The sequence below is a fragment of the Bos indicus genome, chromosome 24, assembly GCF_029378745.1.
Source record: "Bos indicus isolate NIAB-ARS_2022 breed Sahiwal x Tharparkar chromosome 24, NIAB-ARS_B.indTharparkar_mat_pri_1.0, whole genome shotgun sequence".
Taxonomy (NCBI): domain Eukaryota; kingdom Metazoa; phylum Chordata; class Mammalia; order Artiodactyla; family Bovidae; genus Bos; species Bos indicus.
The window spans coordinates 46,638,819-46,659,623 of record NC_091783.1 but is presented as its reverse complement, the minus strand read 5'-3'; the positions used below and the strand labels follow the sequence as shown (position 1 = coordinate 46,659,623).

Sequence of the window (20,805 nt, the reverse complement as noted above, 5' to 3'; positions counted from 1 at the left end):
TGAATAGTAATGGTGAAAGTGGGCACCCGTGTCTTGTTCCTGACTTTAGAGGAAATGCTTTCAACTTTTCACCATTGAGGATAATGTTTGCTGTGGGTTTATCATATATAGCTTTTATTATGTTGAGGTATGTTCCTTCTATTCCTGCTTTCTGGAGAGTTTTTATCATAAATGGATATTGAATTTTGTCAAAGGCTTCCTCTGCATCTATTGAGATAATCATATGGTTTTTGTTTTTCAATTTGTTAATGTGGTGTATTACACTGATTGATTTGTGGATATTGAAGAATCCTTGCATCCCTGGGATAAAGCCCACTTGGTCATAGTGTATGATATTTTTAATGTGTTGTTGGATTCTGATTGCTAGAATTTTGTTAAGGATTTTTGCATCTATGTTCATTAGTGATATTGGCCTGTAGTTTTCTTTTTTTGTGGGATCTTTGTCAGGTTTTGGTATTAGGATGATGGTGGCCTCATAGAATGAGTTTGGAAGTTTACCTTCCTCTGCAATTTTCTGGAAGAGTTTGAGCAGGATAGGTATTAGCTCTTCTCTAAATTTTTGGTAGAATTCAGCTGTGAAGCCGTCTGGACCTGGGCTTTTGTTTGCTGGAAGACTTCTGATTACAGTTTCAATTTCCATGCTTGTGATGGGTCTGTTAAGATTTTCTATTTCTTCCTGGTCCAGTTTTGGAAAGTTGTACTTTTCTAAGAATTTGTCCATTTCTTCCAAGTTTTCCATTTTATTGGCATATAATTGCTGATAGTAGTCTCTTATGATCCTTTGTATTTCTGTGTTGTCTGTTGTGATCTCTCCATTTTCATTTCTAATTTTATTGATTTGATTTTTCTCTCTTTGTTTCTTGATGAGTCTGGCTAATGGTTTGTCAATTTTATTTATCCTTTCAAAGAACCAGCTTTTGGCTTTGTTGATTTTTGCTATGGTCTCTTTTGTTTCTTTTGCATTTATTTCTGCTGTAATTTTTAAGATTTCTTTCCTTCTGCTAACCCTGGGGTTCTTCATTTCTTCCTTTTCTAGTTGCTTTAGGTGTAGAGTTAGGTTATTTATTTGACTTTTTTCTTGTTTCTTGAGGTATGCCTGTATTGCTATGAACTTTCCCCTTAGGACTGCTTTTACAGTGTCCCACAGGTTTTGGGTTGTTGTGTTTTCATTTTCATTCATTTCTATGCAAATTTTGATTTCTTCTGTGATTTGTTGGTTATTCAGCAGTGTGTTGTTCAGCCTCCATATGTTGGAATTTTTAATAGTTTTTCTCCTGTAATTGAGATCTAATCTTACTGCATTGTGGTCAGAAAAGATGCTTGGAATGATTTCAATTTTTTTGATTTTACCAAGGCTAGATTTATGGCCCAGGATGTGATCTATCCTGGAGAAGTTTCCGTGTGTGCTTGAGAAAAAGGTGAAATTCATTCTTTTGGGATGAAATGTCCTATAGATATCAATTAGGTCTAACTGGTCTATTGTATCATTTAACGTTTGTGTTTCCTTGTTAATTTTCTGTTTAGTTGATCTATCCATAGGTGTGAGTGGGGTATTAAAGTCTCCCACTATTATTGTGTTATTGTTAATGTCTCCTTTCATACTTGTTAGCATTTGTCTTACATATTGTGGTGCTCCTATGTTGGGTGCATATATATTTATAATTGTTATATCTTCTTCTTGGGTTGATCCTTTGATCATTATGTAGTGACCTTCTTTGTCTCTTTTCACAACCTTTGTTTTAAAGTCTATTTTATCTGATATGAGTATTGCTACTCCTGCTTTCTTTTGGTCCCTATTTGCATGGAAAATCTTTTTCCAGCCCTTCACTTTCAGTCTGTATGTGTCCCCTGTTTTGAGGTGGGTCTCTTGTAGACAACATATGTAGGGGTCTTGTTTTTGTATCCATTCAGCCAGTCTTTGTCTTTTGGTTGGGGCATTCAACCCATTTACATTTAAGGAAATTATTGATAAGTATGATCCCATTGCCATTTACTTTATTGTTTTGGGTTCGATTTTATACACGCTTTTTGTGTTTCCTGTCTAGAGAATATCCTTTAGTATTTGTTGGAGAGCTGGTTTGGTGGTGCTGAATTCTCTCAGCTTTTGCTTGTCTGTAAAGCTTTTGATTTCTTCTTCATATTTGAATGAGATCCTTGCTGGGTACAATAATCTGGGCTGTAGGTTATTTTCTTTCATCACTTTAAGTATGTCTTGCCATTCCTTCCTGGCTTGAAGAGTTTCTATTGAAAGATCAGCTGTTATCCTTATGGGAATTCCCTTGTGTGTTATTTGTTGTTTCCCTTGCTGCTTTTAATATTCGTTCTTTGTGTTTGATCTTTGTTAATTTGATTAATATGTGTATTATTCTTGGGGCGTTTCACCTTGGGTTTATCCTGTTTGGGACTCTGGGTTTCTTGGACTTGAGTGATTATTTCCTTCCCCATTTTAGGGAAGTTTTCAACTATTATCTCCTCAAGTATTTTCTCATGGTCTTTCTTTTTGTCTTCTTCTTCTGGGACTCCTATGATTCGAATGTTGTAGTGTTTGATATTGTCCTGGAGGTCTCTGAGGTTGTTCTCATTTCTTTTAATTCGTTTTCTTATTTCCTCTCTGATTCATTTATTTCTACCATTCTATCTTCTAATTCACTAATCCTATCTTCTGCCTCTGTTATTCTACTATTTGTTGCCTCCAGAGTGTTTTTAATTTCATTTATTGCATTATTCATTATATATTGACTCTTTTTTATTTCTTCTAGGTCCTTGTTAAACCTTTCTTGCATCTTCTCAATCCTTGTCTCCAGGCTATTTATCTGTGATTCCATTTTGATTTCAAGATTTTGGATCAATTTCACTATCATTATTCGGAATTCTTTATCAGGTAGATCCCCTATCTCTTCCTCTTTTGTTTGGTTTGGTGGGCATTTATCCTGTTCCTTTACCTGCTGGGTATTCCTCTGTCTCTTCATCTTGTTTATATTGCTGAGTTTGGGGTGCCCTTTCTGTATTCTGGCAGTTTGTGGAGTTCTCTTTATTGTGGAGTTTCCTCACTGTGTGTGGGTTTGTACAGGTGGCTTGTCAAGGTTTCTTGGTTAGGGAAGCTTGTGTCGGTGTTCTGGTGGGTGGAGCTGTATTTCTTCTCTCTGGAGTGCAATGAAGTGTCCAGTAATGAGTTATGAGATGTCTATGGATTTGGAGTAACTTTGGGCAGCCTGTATATTGAAGCTCAGGGCTGTGTACCTGTGTTGCTGGAGAATTTGCTTGGTATGTCTTGCCCTGGAGCTTGTTGGCCCTTGTGTGGTGCTTGGTTTCAGTGTAGGTATGGATGCGTTTGATGAGCTCCTGTCAATTAATGTTCCCTGGAGTCAGGAGTTCCCTGGAGTCAGAATTTGGACTTAAGCCTCCTGCTTCCAGTTATCAGTCTTATTTTTACAGTAGTCTCAAAACTTCTCCTTCTATACAGCACCACTGATAAAACATCTAGGTTAAAGATGAAAAGTTTCTCCACCGTGAGGGTCACCCAGAGAGGTTCACAGCGTTACACGGAGAAGAGAAGAGGGAGGAGGGAGTTAGAGGTGACCTGAATGAGATGAGGTGGAATCAATAGAGGAGGGAGCAGGCTAGCCAGTAATCACTTCCTTATGTGCACTCCACAACTGGACCGCTCAGAGATGTTCACGGAGTTATACAGAGAAGAGAAGAGGGAGAAAGGAGACATAGGTGTCCAGGAGGATAAAAGGGGGAATGAAAAGGAGAGAGACAGATCCAGCCAGTAATCAGTTCCCTAAGTGTTCTCCACCGTCTGGAACACACAGAAATTCAGAGTTGGGTAGAGTAGAGAGGGGTTAGGGAGGAGACACAGGCGACCTGGTGGAGAAAAAGGAGAGTCCAAAGGGGGAGAGAGCAGTCAAGCCAGTAATCTTGCTCCCAAGTGAAAAATGGGTACTGAAAATTAGGTTCTTAAAGGTACAAAATTGGTAACAAATACCTAAAAGCAAAAATTAAATATCTAGAGTAGAGTTTGGAATTTCAGAAATACAATGTTAAAGAAAAGAAGAAGGAAAAGAAATACAGAAAAAGAAAAAAAAGTCACAAAAATTATAAAGAAAATATAGGTACAAAATTGATAACAAATATCAAAAAGCAAAAGTTAAAAATCTAGAATAGAGTTTGGAATTTCAAAAATACAATGTTAAAGAAAAGAGGAAGAAAAAGAAAGAGAAAACAAAAACAAAAACAAAGTCACAAAAATTATAAAGAAAATATAGGTACAAAATTGATAACAAATACCAAAAAGCATAAATTAAAAATCTAGAGTAGAGTTTGGAATTTCAGAAATACAGTGTTTAAGAAAAGAAGAAGAGAAAGTAAGAGAGAAAGAAAAAAGTCACAAAAATTATAAAAAAAAAATAGGTACAAAATTGATAACAATTACAAAAAGCTAAAATTAAAAATCTAGAGTAGAGTTTGGAATTTCAAAAATACAATGTTAAAGAAAAGAAGAAAAAAAGAAAAAGAAAAAAAAACAAGGTCACAAAAATTATTAAAAAATATATATATATGAAGTTTACTTTAAAAAAAAATAGGGTCTTTTTTTTTTTTGCAAAGTAATAGGTTATAAAAGTGAAAATTGAAGGAGCAATAGAGGACTTAATTTTTAAAAAATTTAAAAAAAAAAAGAAAGAAAGAATGATCATAAAAATAGTAAAAATATATCTAGGACTTTCTCTGGTGGTGTTGTGAGTATTGTGGGGTCAGTTCATTTTCAGCTAGTTCCTTGGTCCGGCTTATATTTCTCAAGATCTATAGGTCCCTTCCTATGTAGTCGGTACTAATGACAGGGTTTTAATCTATTGCCTGTTGCTTCCAAGGCGGTTCCCTCTGTTATTGCTTCTTCTGTTTGCTGGTCTTTTCAGTGTCTGATTTCCGCCCTGATACAAAGAGGGCGATGGTGGACACTTTCTTTTTTTTCTTTTAGGCTCACTTGTTCAGTCGCGCTGTGGGGAGGGAGGGACGCTGCAAACAAATAACACTGGCGTGTGCTCGCAGTCCCTCAGCCACACTGGGCCTGCCCCCACTCACGGCGCGTGTAGCCTCCCTGCCCACACTGCTCAGCCTCTAGGTTGCTCCACCGGGAACCATCCGAGGCCGGCCCTGGGCTGCCTGCACCTCCCAGGTCTAAGCCGCTCAGGTTCAGGCACTTGGGTAGTCCTCAGAGGCGCAGACTCGGTTGGGCCTGCGTTTTGTGCCCTTCCCAGGTCCGAGCAGCTCAGGTAATGAGGTGTTTGGTGAGCGCAGTTGCTTATCGCCTCCCCGCCACTCAGTTTTCTGGGTGTACAATCGGTGCACCTTCTCAGGCGGATGTTGACCGTCCAGAACCCCAAGAAGTCTTAGTTAGCAAAGAAGCCTGCTTACAGTTTTGTAGTTAATGTCTCTCTGGGGCTGTGATTGCCCCCTTCCGGCTCTGGCTACCTGTCACTGGAGGGGGATGGTCTGCCGCCGGCTATCTGTGTTCAGTCCTTTGTTCCGTGCGCAGGCCTGGTGGCGTCTTAGGTTAGGGCTGGCTTTTCGCGTGGTAGATATCCCACAGTCTGGTTTGCTAGCCCAAATTATTTTGCTCAGATAGCGCTCGGGGCATTCAGGCCAGATCCTTACTCTAAGCGATGCAGCCCGCACCTCCCTGCCCAGCCCCCGCTTGCTAGTGGCGGGTGCAGGCGTCTGCGCTGCTTCTCCACTGGGGGAGTTACCGTTGGGCTCGTAATCTGTGGGTTTTAATTGTTTATTTATTTTTCCTCCCTGTTATTGTTGCCCTCTGTGCTTCCAAGGCTCAGCACAGACTCGGCAGTGAGAGTGTTTCCTGGTGTTTGGAAACTTCTCTATTTTTAAGACTCCCTTCCCGGGACGAAGCTCCGTCCCTCCCTCTTTTGTCTCTTTTTTTGTCTTTTATATTTCGAAGACAATGGGTTGCTTTTCTGGGTGCCTGATGTCCTCTGCCGGCATTCAGAAGTTGTTTTGTGGAATTTACTCGGCGTTTAAATGTTCTTTTGATGAATTTGTGGGGGAGAAAGTGGTCTCCCCGTCCTATTCCTCCACCATCTTAGCTCCTCCTCGACTTTCCCTTTTCTTTGGAATGTTTTATTTCAGCTACCACATTTTCATTTCCAATAGCTGGCTCTTGTTCTCTGCATGCTAAGTTTTATCTCTCCTAATTTTGTTTAATCCTGGTTGCTATTGAAACCAGAGAGAGGGAACAGAGACTGGGGTTCTCCCCATTAAGAATGCTGGCTTTTACTGGGTCTTCTTCCTGTCCATCAACTTGCCCAACCTCACCCCCAGCTAAAGCCATATTTCTAGTTTAACTTCTTTCGGCTCTCAGCCAGTCCCTCGTTTCAGCCGCCAATTTCTCACATTGCTGTGGTAATGGGAGACCCCTTATCTTGTTGAAAATAAGTCTTAACTTGAAAGAATTATGATTTCACCCTACAGTGTTGCTGAGAGGACAAGTCTTGTAATATAACCACTTGGAAAAAAAAAATACGGTCCCATAGTTCTTGGAGACATTTTGCGCTCCTATAAGAAGCGCCCTCTAATGGTGAATACTTATAACACACATTTCCACCCTCTAACAACTCAACAGTATTTCTTCAGTTCAGTCTCTCAGTGGTTTCCGACTCTTTGTGATCCCATGAATTGCAGCACGCCAAGGCCTCCCTGTCCATCACCAACTCCCGGAGTTCACTCAAACTCACGTCCATCGAGTCTTCAACGTAGAGACAAATTTTGTGTAGCTCTGTTGGTATCATCTGAAAGCTGCCTATATTTAAATGAAGATTATCATTTCAACCATCCTCCTTTACTGAAAATAAGGGGAAAAGACAAACACATAGCCTTTTGCTTCTTTCTGCCCCACAGTGTCTACCCAGGGGTAGGCACACAGCAGAGGGTGCCAGCTGGTGTACTGACCTCATTCCTGGTTCCAGAGGACACATGCAGCACAGAGGAGAGCTGAGCCTTGGAGTCTGATTGCTTAGGTTTGCCATTTCCATAACTGACTCAAGTCCTTGAAGCCTCAGTTTGTCAATCTGCAAAATGGCAATAATACTGCTTATGATACTGATGGGAGGATTGGATGAGATGATGCCTAAGAAGCAGCAGACACATGGCCTGGGTTTGGGAAATGTTTACTATGTAACTATTGTTACTGTTGTTGCTATTACTAAATGTCCTGCTTCTCCTCCCTGTGCCCACCCAGTGATCCACTACGAGGTTGAAGTTTGGACCGGGGATGTAGGCGGAGCAAGCACCACTGCCCGAGTATTCATGCAGATTTATGGCGAGGAAGGCAAGACAGAAGTGCTCTTCCTCTCCAGCCGCTCGAAGGTGTTTGAACGGGCGTCCAAGGACACATTCCAGGTGTGTGGGGGTAAAGCCATGGTGGCGGAGGGGTGCCAAGAGAGGGCTCAGCATACGTCTGAAAACAGAGGGACTGGTTCTCAGCCCTGGCTTCTTGTTAGAAACATCTGAGGAGCTTTAAGAAACTAGTGTCATCTAGTCTACACCTGGATCAATTACATGAGAACCTCTATGGTCAGATATGTTCTCTGTGTGTGTATGTGTGTGCTCAAGTTGTGTCCGACTCTTTGTGGCCCCATGGACTGTAGCCCACCAGGCTCTTCTATCCAGGAAACTTTCCAGGCAAGAAAACTGGGGTATGTTTCTAAAATCTCTACCAGTGATACTAACATGCTGCCAATTCTGAGAACGGCTGGAGGGTTGATTCTAATTTAGCAAAATATGACGCTAGGGCCTTGGTCACCACATTCATTTCCAGCCTTGGCCTCTGATTCGACAGCTCATTCAGTCTAAGAGTATGGCATTGGCTCCCAACCAGGATACTGGGAAGCCTGGAGTCTCATGGCTCTGTTCTGAGTGCCCCAGGCCACCTCATGTCCCTTTGAGTAGCGGAGAAAAAAAGATGAGAACGTAAGCATGTTGTTGGCAGGAGAGAAGGACCCAGGGTGGTGCCTTTTAAAGGGCATGTGAATGTCTTACATGGGACACAAGTGCATGTGTGCATATGTGTACGTCTGCAGCTCTGTTCTGCAGTAATATCTTCATGCTGGCTGCTCTGCGTGTGTGCCATAAGTAGCCTGGCCCTCAGCAAAGAGTCCTAACCCAGTGCCCAGCAGAGAGGGTCCTGGCTGAGCTGCGCCAGAGTCACGGGTGTCTGGAATGTCAGTGGTGGAGGAGGCCTCCTGGAATCCCACCCTCTCCTGACACTGCTGAGAGAGCAGGGGCCTGATCGGCTCATCTCCCCGAGCCTCAGCTTCTTTATCAGCTCAAACCTAGGTTTACAATAACTACCTGGCCTGCTTCACAGCCCCTGGAAGGATTAAAATGGTCAATGTCAGGGAAAGTACTTAGGAAACTGTGACCAGTCACGGAGGTGTTAGGAGCAGAGTGTCTTCTGGACGTGAATGGACTGTGTGGCTGGGTGTGGTGGTGGCTGCATTCATAGCTGGGCAGGTTGATGGGGGAGCAGAGATAGCAAGTGAGCCCGACTGTGAGGGTGCTGTGACCAGGAAAATACTGGAGAGGAGGAGATGGGGGGAGAGAGATGGTAAGTGAGCCAGACTGCGAGGGTGCTGTGACCAGGAACCACTGGAATGTGTTGAAGGAGGAACTTACCGTATCCAGAGCCCATCCCTACGGGTCCTGGGCTCCATTTTGACCACTCATTTTCTCACAGAGGTGCTTCTGGCTACATTGTGGCTTCATGAACAGTGAGTCAGGAGACCTGAACTCTCCTGCAGGTCTGAGGTCCAGTTGGGGGGACACCAAACAGCTCGTGGGACAGCCCTGGGCCTCAGTCTGCTCAGCACGGGAGCTGTCGCCCGAGCCGGGGCCAGACCTCCCCTGGATGTCAGGCTCAGACCAGAGTGGCAGATGGCAGGTCGAGGACCCAGTCCTCTGGAGCAGAGCTAAATCCCTGCCCTTTGAGCCGGCCATGTGCTAGGCCCATTGCGGGAGAGAGCTGAGCGCACAGACAGTAAGCGCCCGTGGGCAGAGAGGGCATCCAGGCATCCAGGCTAGGCTAAGACCTTGCCAACCTCGGGGACCCCCTGAGCGCTCAGGGAGGGGAAAGGCTAGTGTCAGGGTAGGGGGCTGGGGCCTCTTGGGGGCGTGGGGGAGACTTCTGTCTTTGACAAACACCACATTTTTTTTTTTTTTTTTTGCTTCTTGGAAAAGTTCTATATGATTAATGCTGGGGGAAAAAATGCTCAGAAAGAGAGCACAGGAAGGCACAACACTAAAGAAGAAAAAAAAAGATAATAATAAAGCTCAGGAACTGGAATGAATAGATTTAGTTAGAGGCAGAGGAGGGGATAAAGGCATTCTGCACGAGGGAACAGAGATACAGAAATAAGAAAAATAGGAGTGAGTGTGACGTGCCGAGTGTGTGAGTGTGTGTGTGTGTGTGTGTGTAAAGTCGAGAATGAGAAAGAGAGAGGGAAGGAGACCATCTTGACCCACTGTGTCGGGGGTTCAGAAGACATTGGTTTGGGTGGAGGGGTGGTCCGGCAGGGAAACCAGGCTTGGGTTGGGGGCGGGAGAGGAGGCGCGGGGGTAGCTTTGACTCAGAAGCCCCAGCCTCTGGCTACGGCGGCTCCGCGGGGCCCCAGGCAAGATGCCCAGGGCCTCCCCAAGCCACAGCCCCCGCACTTTGTGCAGCTGGAGGCGGCGGACGTGGGCCAGGTCTTCAAGATCCGGCTGGGCCACACGGGCGAGGGCTTCAGTCCCAGCTGGTACGTGGACACCTTGTGGCTGCGGCACCTGGCGGTGCGGGAGGAGGACCTCACACCCGAGGAGGAGGCGCGCAGGAAGAAGGAGAAGGACAGGCTGCGGCAGCTGCTCAGGAAGGAACGTCTGAAAGCCAAGCTGCAGAGGAAGAAGAAAAAGAAGAAAAAGAAGGAGGAAGAGGGCAGCGACGAGGAGGATGAGGAGGAGGAGTCCTCGTCCGAGGAGGAGTCTTCGTCTGAGGAAGAGGAGGAGGAGACCGAGGAGGAAGAAGAGGAGGAGGAGCTGGAGCCCGGGATGCAGGAGGTGATCCAGGAGTACAAGTTTGATGCCCACCGCTGGCTGGCCCGGGGCAAAGAGGACAACGAGCTGGTGGTGGAGCTGGTGCCCACGGGCCAAGAGGGTCCTGAACGTAAGCCTGAGGAGGGGTCACATAACCCCCCAGGGTAGGGGGGGTACAGAGAGGGAAGGATGCCCAGCTCTTCTTGCAGGTGGGGCCCCCTGTGGCTCTCCTGACCTGGGCTGTGGTGAAATGCCACCGTGGACCATTCTTTGTGGGGGCTGGTGTTGCTCTTGCCCTGAGACTCTTGGGAGGAGCCCTGGTATAGCTCACCGGTGACTCATCGTGGGGACATCAGTAGGAGGGTTGCTGCGGACCAGTGCCTTGCCAGAACTCTCAGCCTCTTGGGCTTCATGGTGAAGGGAAGTCTTGGGTAGGGAGGAGGAGCCGGTTTGTTTCTACTGTCAGTGTAGATGTGGGTGTACCATGAGGTCTTTCCAGCTCCCACCATCTGGCTGGATGCAACGGGCTGAGCCTCAGGTCCACCCCCAAGGCCTGGGCGTTCTCAACACTGCCTTTCTGTGTCCCCCAGCCAACACCTACGGGATACAGGTGATCACGGGGAATGTGCCCAAGGCTGGCACTGATGCCAACGTCTTCCTGACTATCTACGGGGAGGAATACGGGGACACGGGCGAGCGGCCCCTGAAGAAGTCAGACAAGTCCAACAAGTTTGAGCAGGGACAGGTAGGGTGTGGGCTCCCTGAGGGGGCAGGTGGATCCCAGATGGAGGGAGCCCTCTGGTGATTCCAAGGCAGGCCCAGCCTGCACGGCAACTGCTGTGTCCAGCACTGTGTCCCATTCAGTCCAGCTGGGTAGAATGGAAGCACCTCGTCCGTAAGCACTGGGGCTTTGTGGCGGGGACATAAAGAAAGGCCCAGGTGGGGTCCAGGAAACGCCCAGGAACTAACTGGAGGCAGCATGGTACCAGACCCTCAGGTGCTCAGTGAGGGGACGGATTCAGGGAGGAAGTACTGACCAGAAGATGGGGCTTCGGAGGACACTTGGAGGGAAGGAGGCATGTGAGCTGGGCCATGGTGGAGGAGTATGGTGTTGGTCTCAAGATGACAGTGAGAGTTGTCCCCTGAAGATGGGACCACACGAGGAGATGTGGGGTGGAAGTGTGGAAGGCCAGTTGGAGGACATTGGACGGTGGGTCTTCTCACTGCTGTGGTTACTGCCAAGCCATGGTGGGCGCTGCCTCTGAAAAGCTTGATGCAACCAACTGAAGGAGTGGGGGTGTGAGAGCCTTGAGTGACAGCTGAGAAATTTGATCTACATCCTGAGGCAGTGACACCATGACAGCATTTGAGCATTTAGAGAAATGCAGGCCCCTCTCCTCCCAGGTACAGTAGGAAAAGCAGGGGAAAATGCGGCTGTCATTCTTGTCCCTTGAGATTTTACAGGGTCCTCTGGCTAGAAGACGTCTCTCACATCACCTTTCCCATTTCTGCCGGCATCCCAAAGCCAGGTTCCCTCATCAACAAAGAGGAGAACCAGAAATGTACACATCCATTAAAAATACTTCTGGGCTCATTGCTTGATCTAATTCAGATGTCCCCTGCTTTTTTCTTCAACACCACCTTCCCATGACTTGAGGATCAGAATTTATTTCTGTGTTTCCTTTAAAACTTGCAGCCACTATGATGACTAGAATTGGAAGAAAATTGCTGCAGAGGATGTAATTGGTACAACTGGTGAAATTTGAACATAGACTATATGTTAAATAATATTGTGTTGAATTATATTGTGTTGACTTTGTTTCCTGAACTTGGTAATTGTCCTGTCATTACATGTAGGGCCTCCTTGGTGGCTCAGCGGTAAAGAATCCACCTACAATGCAGGAGCTGCAGGAGATGCGGGTTCAGTCCCTGGGTTGGAAAGATCCCCTGGCAGAGAGCATGGCAACCCACTCCAGTATTCTTGCCTGGAGAATCCCATGGACAGAGGAGCCTGGCGGGCTACAGTCCATAGGATCACAGAGTCGGACACGACTTGTTACTGAGCACGCAAGCACTGAGATTATATAAGAATGTTATTCTTAGAAAATCCATGCTGAAGAAGTCAAAAGTAGAGGATCATGATATCTGCCAAATACTTTCAAATAATTTAGGCAAAAAATGAGAAAGGGCAAGAGAGAGTGAGAGAGAAAGCAAGATCTAGGGGTTTACAAAATTTCATTGCACTGTTTCTGCAAATTTTCTGTAAATTTGGAATGCTTTTCAATAAGTAGTTTACCAGTTATAGTCAAGATCTCATCCACTTATCGGGTTCACCCTCTGGTCCTGGTGTCATCTGTTTCCTCCAGCGCATATACGTGCAACTGGTATTCTATAAGGCTTCCCTGGTGGTCTCTCTTCCCACTTGAATGGTGAGCAATCTAGGTCTTACACTTTACATCCTGTCAATCACTTCGGATTTGCACTTTGACTCATAGTAGGTACTTAATCTGGAGAAGGCAATGGCACCCCACTCCAGTACTCTTGCCTGGAAAATCCCATGGACGGAGGAGCCTGGTAGGCTGCAGTCCATGGGATTGCTGAGGGTCGGACATGACTGAATGACTTCACTTTCACTTTTCACTTTCATGCATTGGAGAAGGAAATGGCAACCCACTCCAGTGTTCTTGCCTGGAGAATCCCAGGGACGGGGGAGCCTGGTGGGCTGCCGTCTATGGGGTAGCACAGAGTCGGACACGACTGAAGTGACTTAGCAGCAGCAGCAGACACTTAATCAGAATTTGTGGTTGAAGGAGTTTATGCACATATGTACACACACGGCATGTAGTATCTGCACATATGCAAGCAACAGGCCCTACACACACACACACACACACACACACACACACACACACACCACAACACAAATGTGGGCATTCAGTCAGCCCATTTTCCCTAGCCCTCTCTCACGGTCACTTCTATCACCCTCTTACCTCCCTCCACCTTCCAGGACACAGTGAAAGTGAGAAGACCCCCCTGGCAGGCGCAGGTGAAAAGACAGTAGTGCAGTAGGTGAAGGGAATGAAGAGGTGGAGGCTTCCAGCTATAAAATAAAGAAGTCTCAGGGGTGTAATGTACACATAGGGAACATAGTCAATAATGTTGTAATGACTCTGTATGGTGATGGATGATAATTGGTCTTTAAGTAGTCATCATTTCATAATGTATAAAAATATTGGACCACTATGTTGTATACCTGAAACTAATTTAATGTTGTATATTAATGATAATTCAATAAACAAAAGTCAGCAGTGCAGACCAAACCCCAGATGGCTGGCTACATTTTCCATGCCCCCTCCTTCTTGATGCTTTGGATCTAACAATTGGCCTCAGGCTGCCCCAGGTCCTGGGAGGGTGAAGCTGACGGTGAGGTGGGGAGGGCTGCCCCCCTCCATGAGTGCTACTCTGATCTTTCCCAGACAGATACCTTCACCATCTATGCCATTGATCTGGGGCCCTTGACCAAGATTCGGATTCGCCATGACAACTCAGGCAACAGACCAGGCTGGTTTCTGGACAGAATAGACATCACTGACATGAACAATGAGATCACGTGAGTGGGACTGGAGGGGAGGGAGGGGAGGTCATGCCTGCCCCTAAGATAGTCATGGAAAGAAGGGTAAGGGTGGGGTGGCTGTGATGAGTGAGGAGAGGGGGTGGCTAGGATGTGGGTTTGGCACATGGAGCTGGCTAGGTGGGCATTGCCTCCCTCCCTTCTCTCTCCTTGGGCTGCCCCTCAGCTGCTTGCCCTGTCAGGCGGGCAGTCTAGTGGAACATCTAATCCAGTTCTTTATGTCCATCACTTCAGAAAGTCAGGCTTTCTATTCCTGCCATGGCCCAATCTCCATGCCCAGACTTACTATTCACAAGTCTCTCCACGTATAAAGTGACTTCCAGGACATGACTTTAATGGTCTAGACTAGGAATAAGGAAACTTATTCTGTAAATGCCAGATAGCAAATATTTTAGGCCATTTGGTCTTTGTTTCAATTGTTCGGCTTTGCCTTTACTGCAGAAGAGTAGCCATAGATGATACTTAAGTGAATGGATTTTATTTAAGCTGGCTGTTTTTGTTTTTTTTTTTTAAGTTAGAGTAGTCAGGAACTGGACTTCCCTGGTGGCTCAGCAGTAATGAATTTGCCTGCCAATGCAGGAGATGTGAGTTCGATCCCTTGGTTGGGAAGATCCCCTAGAGGGGGAAATGGCAACCCTCTCTAGTATTCTTGCCTGGGAAATCCCATGGACAGAGGAGACTGGTAGTCTACAGTCCATAGAGTTGCAGAGAGTTGGAGATGACTTAACAACTCAACAGCAACAACAGCAAAGTAAATGGATGTGTCTGTGTTCCACAAAAACTTCATTCATGGGCACTGCAACTTGAATTCCATGTAATTTTCACATGTCACAAAAAGTATTTTTCTTTATATTGTTTTCAACCATTTAAAGATGTAAAACCTTTGCTTGGGTACATAAGTGGGTGGTGGGCCAGGTTTGGCTCACAGGCCATAGCTTGCTGGCCCTTGCTCCAGATTCACAGCTACCCCCTGGAGCTAGGGTGGGAAGGGGATCTTGTTCTCCTGACAGGTGAAGGAACCACACCCCAGGGAGGTGAGCCTGTAGCCCCAGCATCAGTTTGTGCCAGAGCCAGGACCAGAACTCCAGACCATCAGAGATGAATCTGGTGTGTTTCCACAAGTAGGCCACATTGCCTTTTGGACGAGAGGAGTCAAGGGGCAGTAGACATGAAAGGAGACGTGGAGCTGTTGGGGGCGGGGGCACAGAGGTGGGCGGAGAGGGAAGTGGGCAAGATCTGGAGAGGTTTGTGGAGCTGCTGAGGGCCTGCCAGTGCCCAGAATGTCGAGGGCACTTAAGAAATAAATGTTTGGATCAAACAACATCTTGGCCCACAGCCTGGTGTCTCTTGAAACATTCCTCCCTCTGTGCAAGGTAGGGGTTGATGGAGGTCACCCCATCTTCCACCTCAACCCTGCCCCCCCAGCCCAAGGGATTACTCCAGAAGGGGGCACTGAGGGACAGCTCACATACAGCCCAGTGTCATGGATTTCTATGAGGCCACATGAGGACCCTGTGATTGCAGAGAAGGGCTGTGGGACAAGCCCACACTGGGAACCAGGGTCCTCCCCTGGGGTAGGTGCTCTGCCAGAAACTCACCAGGTCACCCTGGACAAGTTACTACACCATCTTTATAAGAACTTTTTATTTTATATTGCCGTATAGTTGATTAACAATGATGTATTCATTACAGGTGCACAGCAAAGTGATTCAGTTATACCCATACAACTATCCATTCTTTTTCAAATTCTTTTCCCGTTCAGGTTAGTAGACTGAGTTTCCTGTGCTATATGGTAGCTCCTTATTGGTTATCTATTTTAAATATAATAGTGTGTACATGTCAATCCCAAACTCCATCTTCATGAGCTTTCATTTGCTCTTCTGATAAATGGGTTTAAAGTTAATAGCCCAACTTATATCTCAAGATGGTCTCAAAATCTAAATAAAGCATTTAATCTTGACAAAGATAAAGTGCTCCAAAAACATGTAAGGACAGGGACAAACTGTGAACATCCCATGCAGCCTGGTTAGGGTCGGTGACCTCTGTTCGGTTGATTTGGCATCTCTGGGCCAGCCCAACATACTTGAAAATTATTGCAGCTCTATAATCTGTTTTAATTTCTGTCCATACTTGTCTTCTTTCATTATGAAGGATATTAGCTGTTCTTACCTTTTCAAATTAAGACATTGGGTGACTTTTTAAAAACCCTGTTGGAATTTTGATCATTTTGCTGTTAAATGTATGTGCAGAGAACTGCACATTTAGACCATGAAGTGCTCCCCCAGGCACACATTTCTGTCTCTCCAGGCGCTCCTTGAGTATCTCAGTCAGGCCATTTTCTACACTTGCTTCACACAGGCTACACGTTCCTGTTACATTTGCTCAAGTGTCTTATATCTTTATCACTCTTGCGACTGGACCCTTCTCATTACTCCTCTCTCCTTTTCCCTGCCCTTTCTTTTTCCTTCCTCCACTCCTCACTCTGCTCGTCTCCTCCTCTTCCCCTGCCATCCTTCCTTGTTGGTGTTGCATGGTTTCTTTACTTTGTTTCGTTGGTATTGAAGCAGCAGTAAGGGCTCTGTGCTCAGCTGGCTCCAGCCATGGGCAAGCAGAGAGTGACTCTGAGCAAAGCCTACCCTGGGAGAGAGATGTAAAACCATGGCCATCCGTTGGAAGCAGAATGAGAGCAAGGATCCTCTCTCTCGGAGAGGCACTGTCTTCTCAACAGCGCCACAACCTTCCATGACCTTTGTTAGCTCAGGAATAAGACCTTTGCGGCCAGAAGGGTGAACGCACACTGAGCTGTCCCAGTCACTCATCTCGTTGCAGACTGGGTGCCTGTAACTCCTCTCTGCCGTCCCCCACCCCTCCCTCCATTGCCCTTTCTGTCAGAAAAGCTGTCAGACGCCCCTCCCCATCTTCAGCACCTCCTGGTCAAAGCCTGCTGGCTGGCCCCTCCGCCTCACCCAGGCCCTGCCCGTGTCTGCAGCTGTCCAGACCCCCAGGCCACGTGCCTTCTCTGCTCACACTGCACAGAGGCTCCCGGGTCTGTCAGAGTAAGAGCGAGAGCACTTCCAGTGGCCGGTCCCACCCCTTTGGCTCACTCCTTGCTGTTCCTTGAAGCCAGCAGACGTGGTCCCACCTCAGGGCCTTCATGTGTGCTGCCCCCTCCTGCTAGCACTCCTGCCCCAATGGCTCGCTCATCCTTTGTCTAGGTAGGTCTCTGCTTAGGTCCCACTGGCTCAGCGAGGCCCCAGTCCCAGCCCTGGACCTTTTATTCCTCCTCCTCAGTTTACTTCCCCCACATCACTGACTTACAATACACTGCTCCATGTAGCCATTCTTCCTCTCCCCGACGTAGCATATGAGGTCCCCTGAATGAGGAAATAACTTCATCTGTTTTGCTCACTGCTGTGTCTGCCCCCTCACCACCCAGTCCCTAGAAGAGTGCCCAGCATGTAATAGGCATACCATAGATACTTATTAAGTCAACTAATAAATAAAATTATGCTTGATGTGTTGATTCATTCATTAATTCAACAAACACAAGCCATGCTAAGTGCTGCCAGCTGAACAACTGGCTCAGACACCACCTTTGAAGAGCAGAAACCTATGATGGGAGGTAGTTCAGGTTCAATTCCTTTCTCTTCCACTCTTTGCCTGTGTGGCCTGGGCAGTCACCTCTCAAGTCTCAGTTCTTCCACCCATACAATGGGCATAAAGAAACTCTTTCACAAAATCATTGCGAGGACTAAGTGAGGTACTGTGTGTCAGGGGGCCCAACACCCAGTAAAAGGCAGTATCCGTTCTTTCCCTGAGTAGGAAGGTTCCAGTGAGTCAACATCTAAAAGTGGCCAGACAGCTAGGAAATGGGGCAGGAGAAGTGCAGGGTGGTTGAGGAGCTGACAGCCAGGGAGGCAGGGAGACCACAGGGACTGCAGGGCAAGCAGGTGCTGGTGGTCTCTGCACGGTAACCTAGAACATTGAGGGGACCAGGCGGAGGGTGTGATGGCAGGTTATCAGGCTGCTGTTTTATCCAAGGTGGCATCGAGATGTGCCTTTGTGAACAGGCAGCTCTTGGATGTTTGAGTGCTTGAAACGAGAGCATTAAAAGTGGTTGGAAAATGTGATTCAGGTGGCACAGAGGTGGAGAGCCAGGGGGCACATTTGGGATGCAGTGGGTCACTGTGTTTTTCTTGGGCATGAGGATTACGGAGGATAGGAAACAGGAAAAGAATAATGGAGAGGGTGGCAAGACAGGCTGAAGGTGCTCCAAAGCCATGCTGAGAACACATCCAGGCTCCTGGCTGGCTGCATTTCATGGGCACCCTGCTGAAGCTGAGCATGGGAGATGGGGGGAAGGAGCAGGGAGATGTCAGCTGCTGTCAGGCCCCCTCGGGAGATGCTGTCTGAGCAGAAAGGCTCAAGACGGTGTGATGCCCAGAGCCCCTGCCGCTGCCATGAGGTCACCCAGACAGAGCCACAGTGGCCCCAGGGGTCTGATGTCCAAAGCTGGACAGATTCAGTGGAGCCTCAGCAGGACCCCTTGGAGCCCTTCTGGCCTCTGAGACAGTTGCTCTGGAGGGCAGCTGAGTCTGAGCTTGAAACCCCAGGAGGAAGGGACTCGGAGAAGTGGGGGCCGAAGATTTACTGATCTGCAACTCAATTGCAAGAAAAAAAAAAAAGAATAATTATTTTCCAAATAGAGAGTGCTTGAGGTCTTTTAGAGGAGTCTCAAGCTGTCAGGGTCCATGAACGAATGATGTGGAAAGTCTTTTTAATGGTGGTTTGCAGCTGTGAATGGTTCTGAGTGTGTTGTCCTGGGGTCTGAGGTCTCCCATGGGTTGACTGGGGCTCTACCCACAGACTCACATCCTCTCATATAAGGAGGCTGCTAGTCCCTCGGGCAGGGAGAAAACTGTGAAGTTGAGACAGTTTGGGGACTCTAGCCTGGGAGGCTCCACCACTGGCCTCTTTGGAAAAAAACATTTCAGAAGTGTCAGGTTGATGTTCACGTTGACAGTCCCATCACACTTGGAATGAGGAGAGCCGATCCTCTCTGCTCAGACAGTTCCTGGAGCCTTGGGGTGACGTCAGGCACCACATTCTAAGGGGGCTGATGGAAAAGAGAAAATGCGTCTTCAAGAAAAGAATAGTGGCTGATTAAGAAATCTAGGAGTTGTGGCAGGAATTCTGAAGGGGGAATTAAGAACATTTCACCTGAAGAGGGCATGATGCCTTTTGATTCCATTGATCCTGTGGTGCCCATGTATGCCAGGGACTGTGGACGGCAGGGGGCGAGGAGACTCTGAGCTCGTGGGGTGTTCGATTTGCCTGACTTCTGGCAGAGACACTTTAAATACATGCTCCTGGGCAACCTCTTCCTTTCACATCACTTCAGTGACCATTTATTTGACAATCATGTCCATGTGGTATCCCAAGTTGTATCAGTCAGAATAGGCTAAGTTCTGCTAGATAACAAGTAGCCCTAAAATGTCAGTGGCCTCACACAATGGAAGCTTAGTTCTTACTCATAACACAGGTCTCGGGGGGAAGGGATCAGGGGCGTATATATTGAGAATCACTGTGATCTCTCGGACATCCAGGCTGATGGAGGCTTTTCCTCAGTGTATGTTTCCATGCTCTTCCTTACAGTGGAAGGAGATGTGACAAATTGTGCACTGGCTCTTAAAGACCCCTTATAGCCCAGAGATTCCAAGTACATTAGCAAGGACTTAAAAATTCAAAGTCCTCCTCCCCTCTAAAGCTATGAATCTCTGATGTTTTAGCTTCTGAATACGTAACAGAAATGGGCAGACGTTCGGGAGTGTGTTGTCTTGAATTAGCCCGTCTTCGTTAAGTCCTTCTCTCTGCTGCTTCCTCGCCCCCTTCCTTGTTGACTAAATGAGGTTTGCCACATCTTCCTTCCTCCTTTAATACTTTAGCTATCTTTTTATACAGATCTGCAATAAAGTCAAATCACTCAACTTCAGAGAGGAAGAAGCAAATGCCACAGAAGTTAGGAATGTATTTAGTGTTCTGAGCTCTGTCCACACTCGATCAGATAGCCTTTTTCCACCTGTTTTGAGCCCTAAGACATAGATTCCTGTTCTTATTGATGGGGGTCTCATAAGACCCTGAATCGTGAAAGACAGATGTTATTCTTGAATTCCGTTACAAGTGGCAAATGTGTTGGGTGGGCTTTCCAGCGAGGGTTGATCAAAAAGTTTGAATTATTTTTCCCCGTAAGTTTCACCTAACAGGAAGATATTCTCCAAAACCCCTCACTCCTCCAGGATTTGGGGCGGAGGGTGGTGTGAGAGTCACAGAATGTTGAGACAGAAAAGACCTGACAATGATTTCATGCAGCCTTAATGTGATGGAACTTGGGGTGCAGAGACCATGCGGCATGTTAGGAGAAGACCAGAGGCACAAACCCAGAGTCCCCGAGCCCCAGACCCACTCTTGTCACAGTGCTCTTCCTGTAACACCAGTGGGCATATCTGATGAGCTTCAGCCTTTACTCACAAAATAGGAAAGGCCATGCATTAAATACATTTTACAGTGTGTAATCCTCGCATTCCAGTTTTACTTTCAAGTGAAACCCAACCTTTTAGGGGCCCTGAGCTTTGCTTCCATGCTCACTTTAAATCTCCTGCTGACCCCAGCTCTGCCTCTTCCTTCCATTGCCCTGGCTGGAGTGGGGGGTACCATGCCAGAACACCTGCATGCCTTTCTTCTCCTTCACTCCTGAAAAACAGCCACCTAGTGCCCTCCCCAGGCCTCTTGGAGCAGGATTTATTCCTCCTGTGGGAGGAAGGGGAGAACACTGGCCCAGAGGTCCAGTCCTCCGCTAGACCTCCTGTGGGTGCTTGTTGGCATCATTGGGGGTGGAGGCTAAATGCCCGGCACTCAGGCCCGTCCGGCCTCTGGCTCCGGTTCTCCCCCCAGGGAGCGGGATCCGGAGGCTCGGGGCCCGCGATGCTGCCGCAGTGGGCGTGCTGAGGACCTCCAACTTCCCCGAGCAGGTATCTCAAGGACAGCACGGGTGACGCGCCCAGAAGACAGGCGCTGAGGCCTTGCGCATGCGCTCT

General features: G+C 47.1%; 1 protein-coding gene across 1 annotated transcript in view; it reads left to right on the top strand.

The window, feature by feature from the left end:
- The window catches only part of LOXHD1 (lipoxygenase homology PLAT domains 1), a 123,682-nt gene that overhangs the window by 21,819 nt on the left and 81,058 nt on the right, over nucleotides 1-20,805 (top strand). The window contains exons 6-9 of the mRNA XM_070778996.1: nucleotides 7,253-7,413; nucleotides 9,733-10,210; nucleotides 10,671-10,825; nucleotides 13,557-13,690. Coding sequence (XP_070635097.1) covers nucleotides 7,253-7,413; nucleotides 9,733-10,210; nucleotides 10,671-10,825; nucleotides 13,557-13,690 — 928 coding nt within the window. The remainder of the gene's footprint in view (nucleotides 1-7,252; nucleotides 7,414-9,732; nucleotides 10,211-10,670; nucleotides 10,826-13,556; nucleotides 13,691-20,805) is intronic.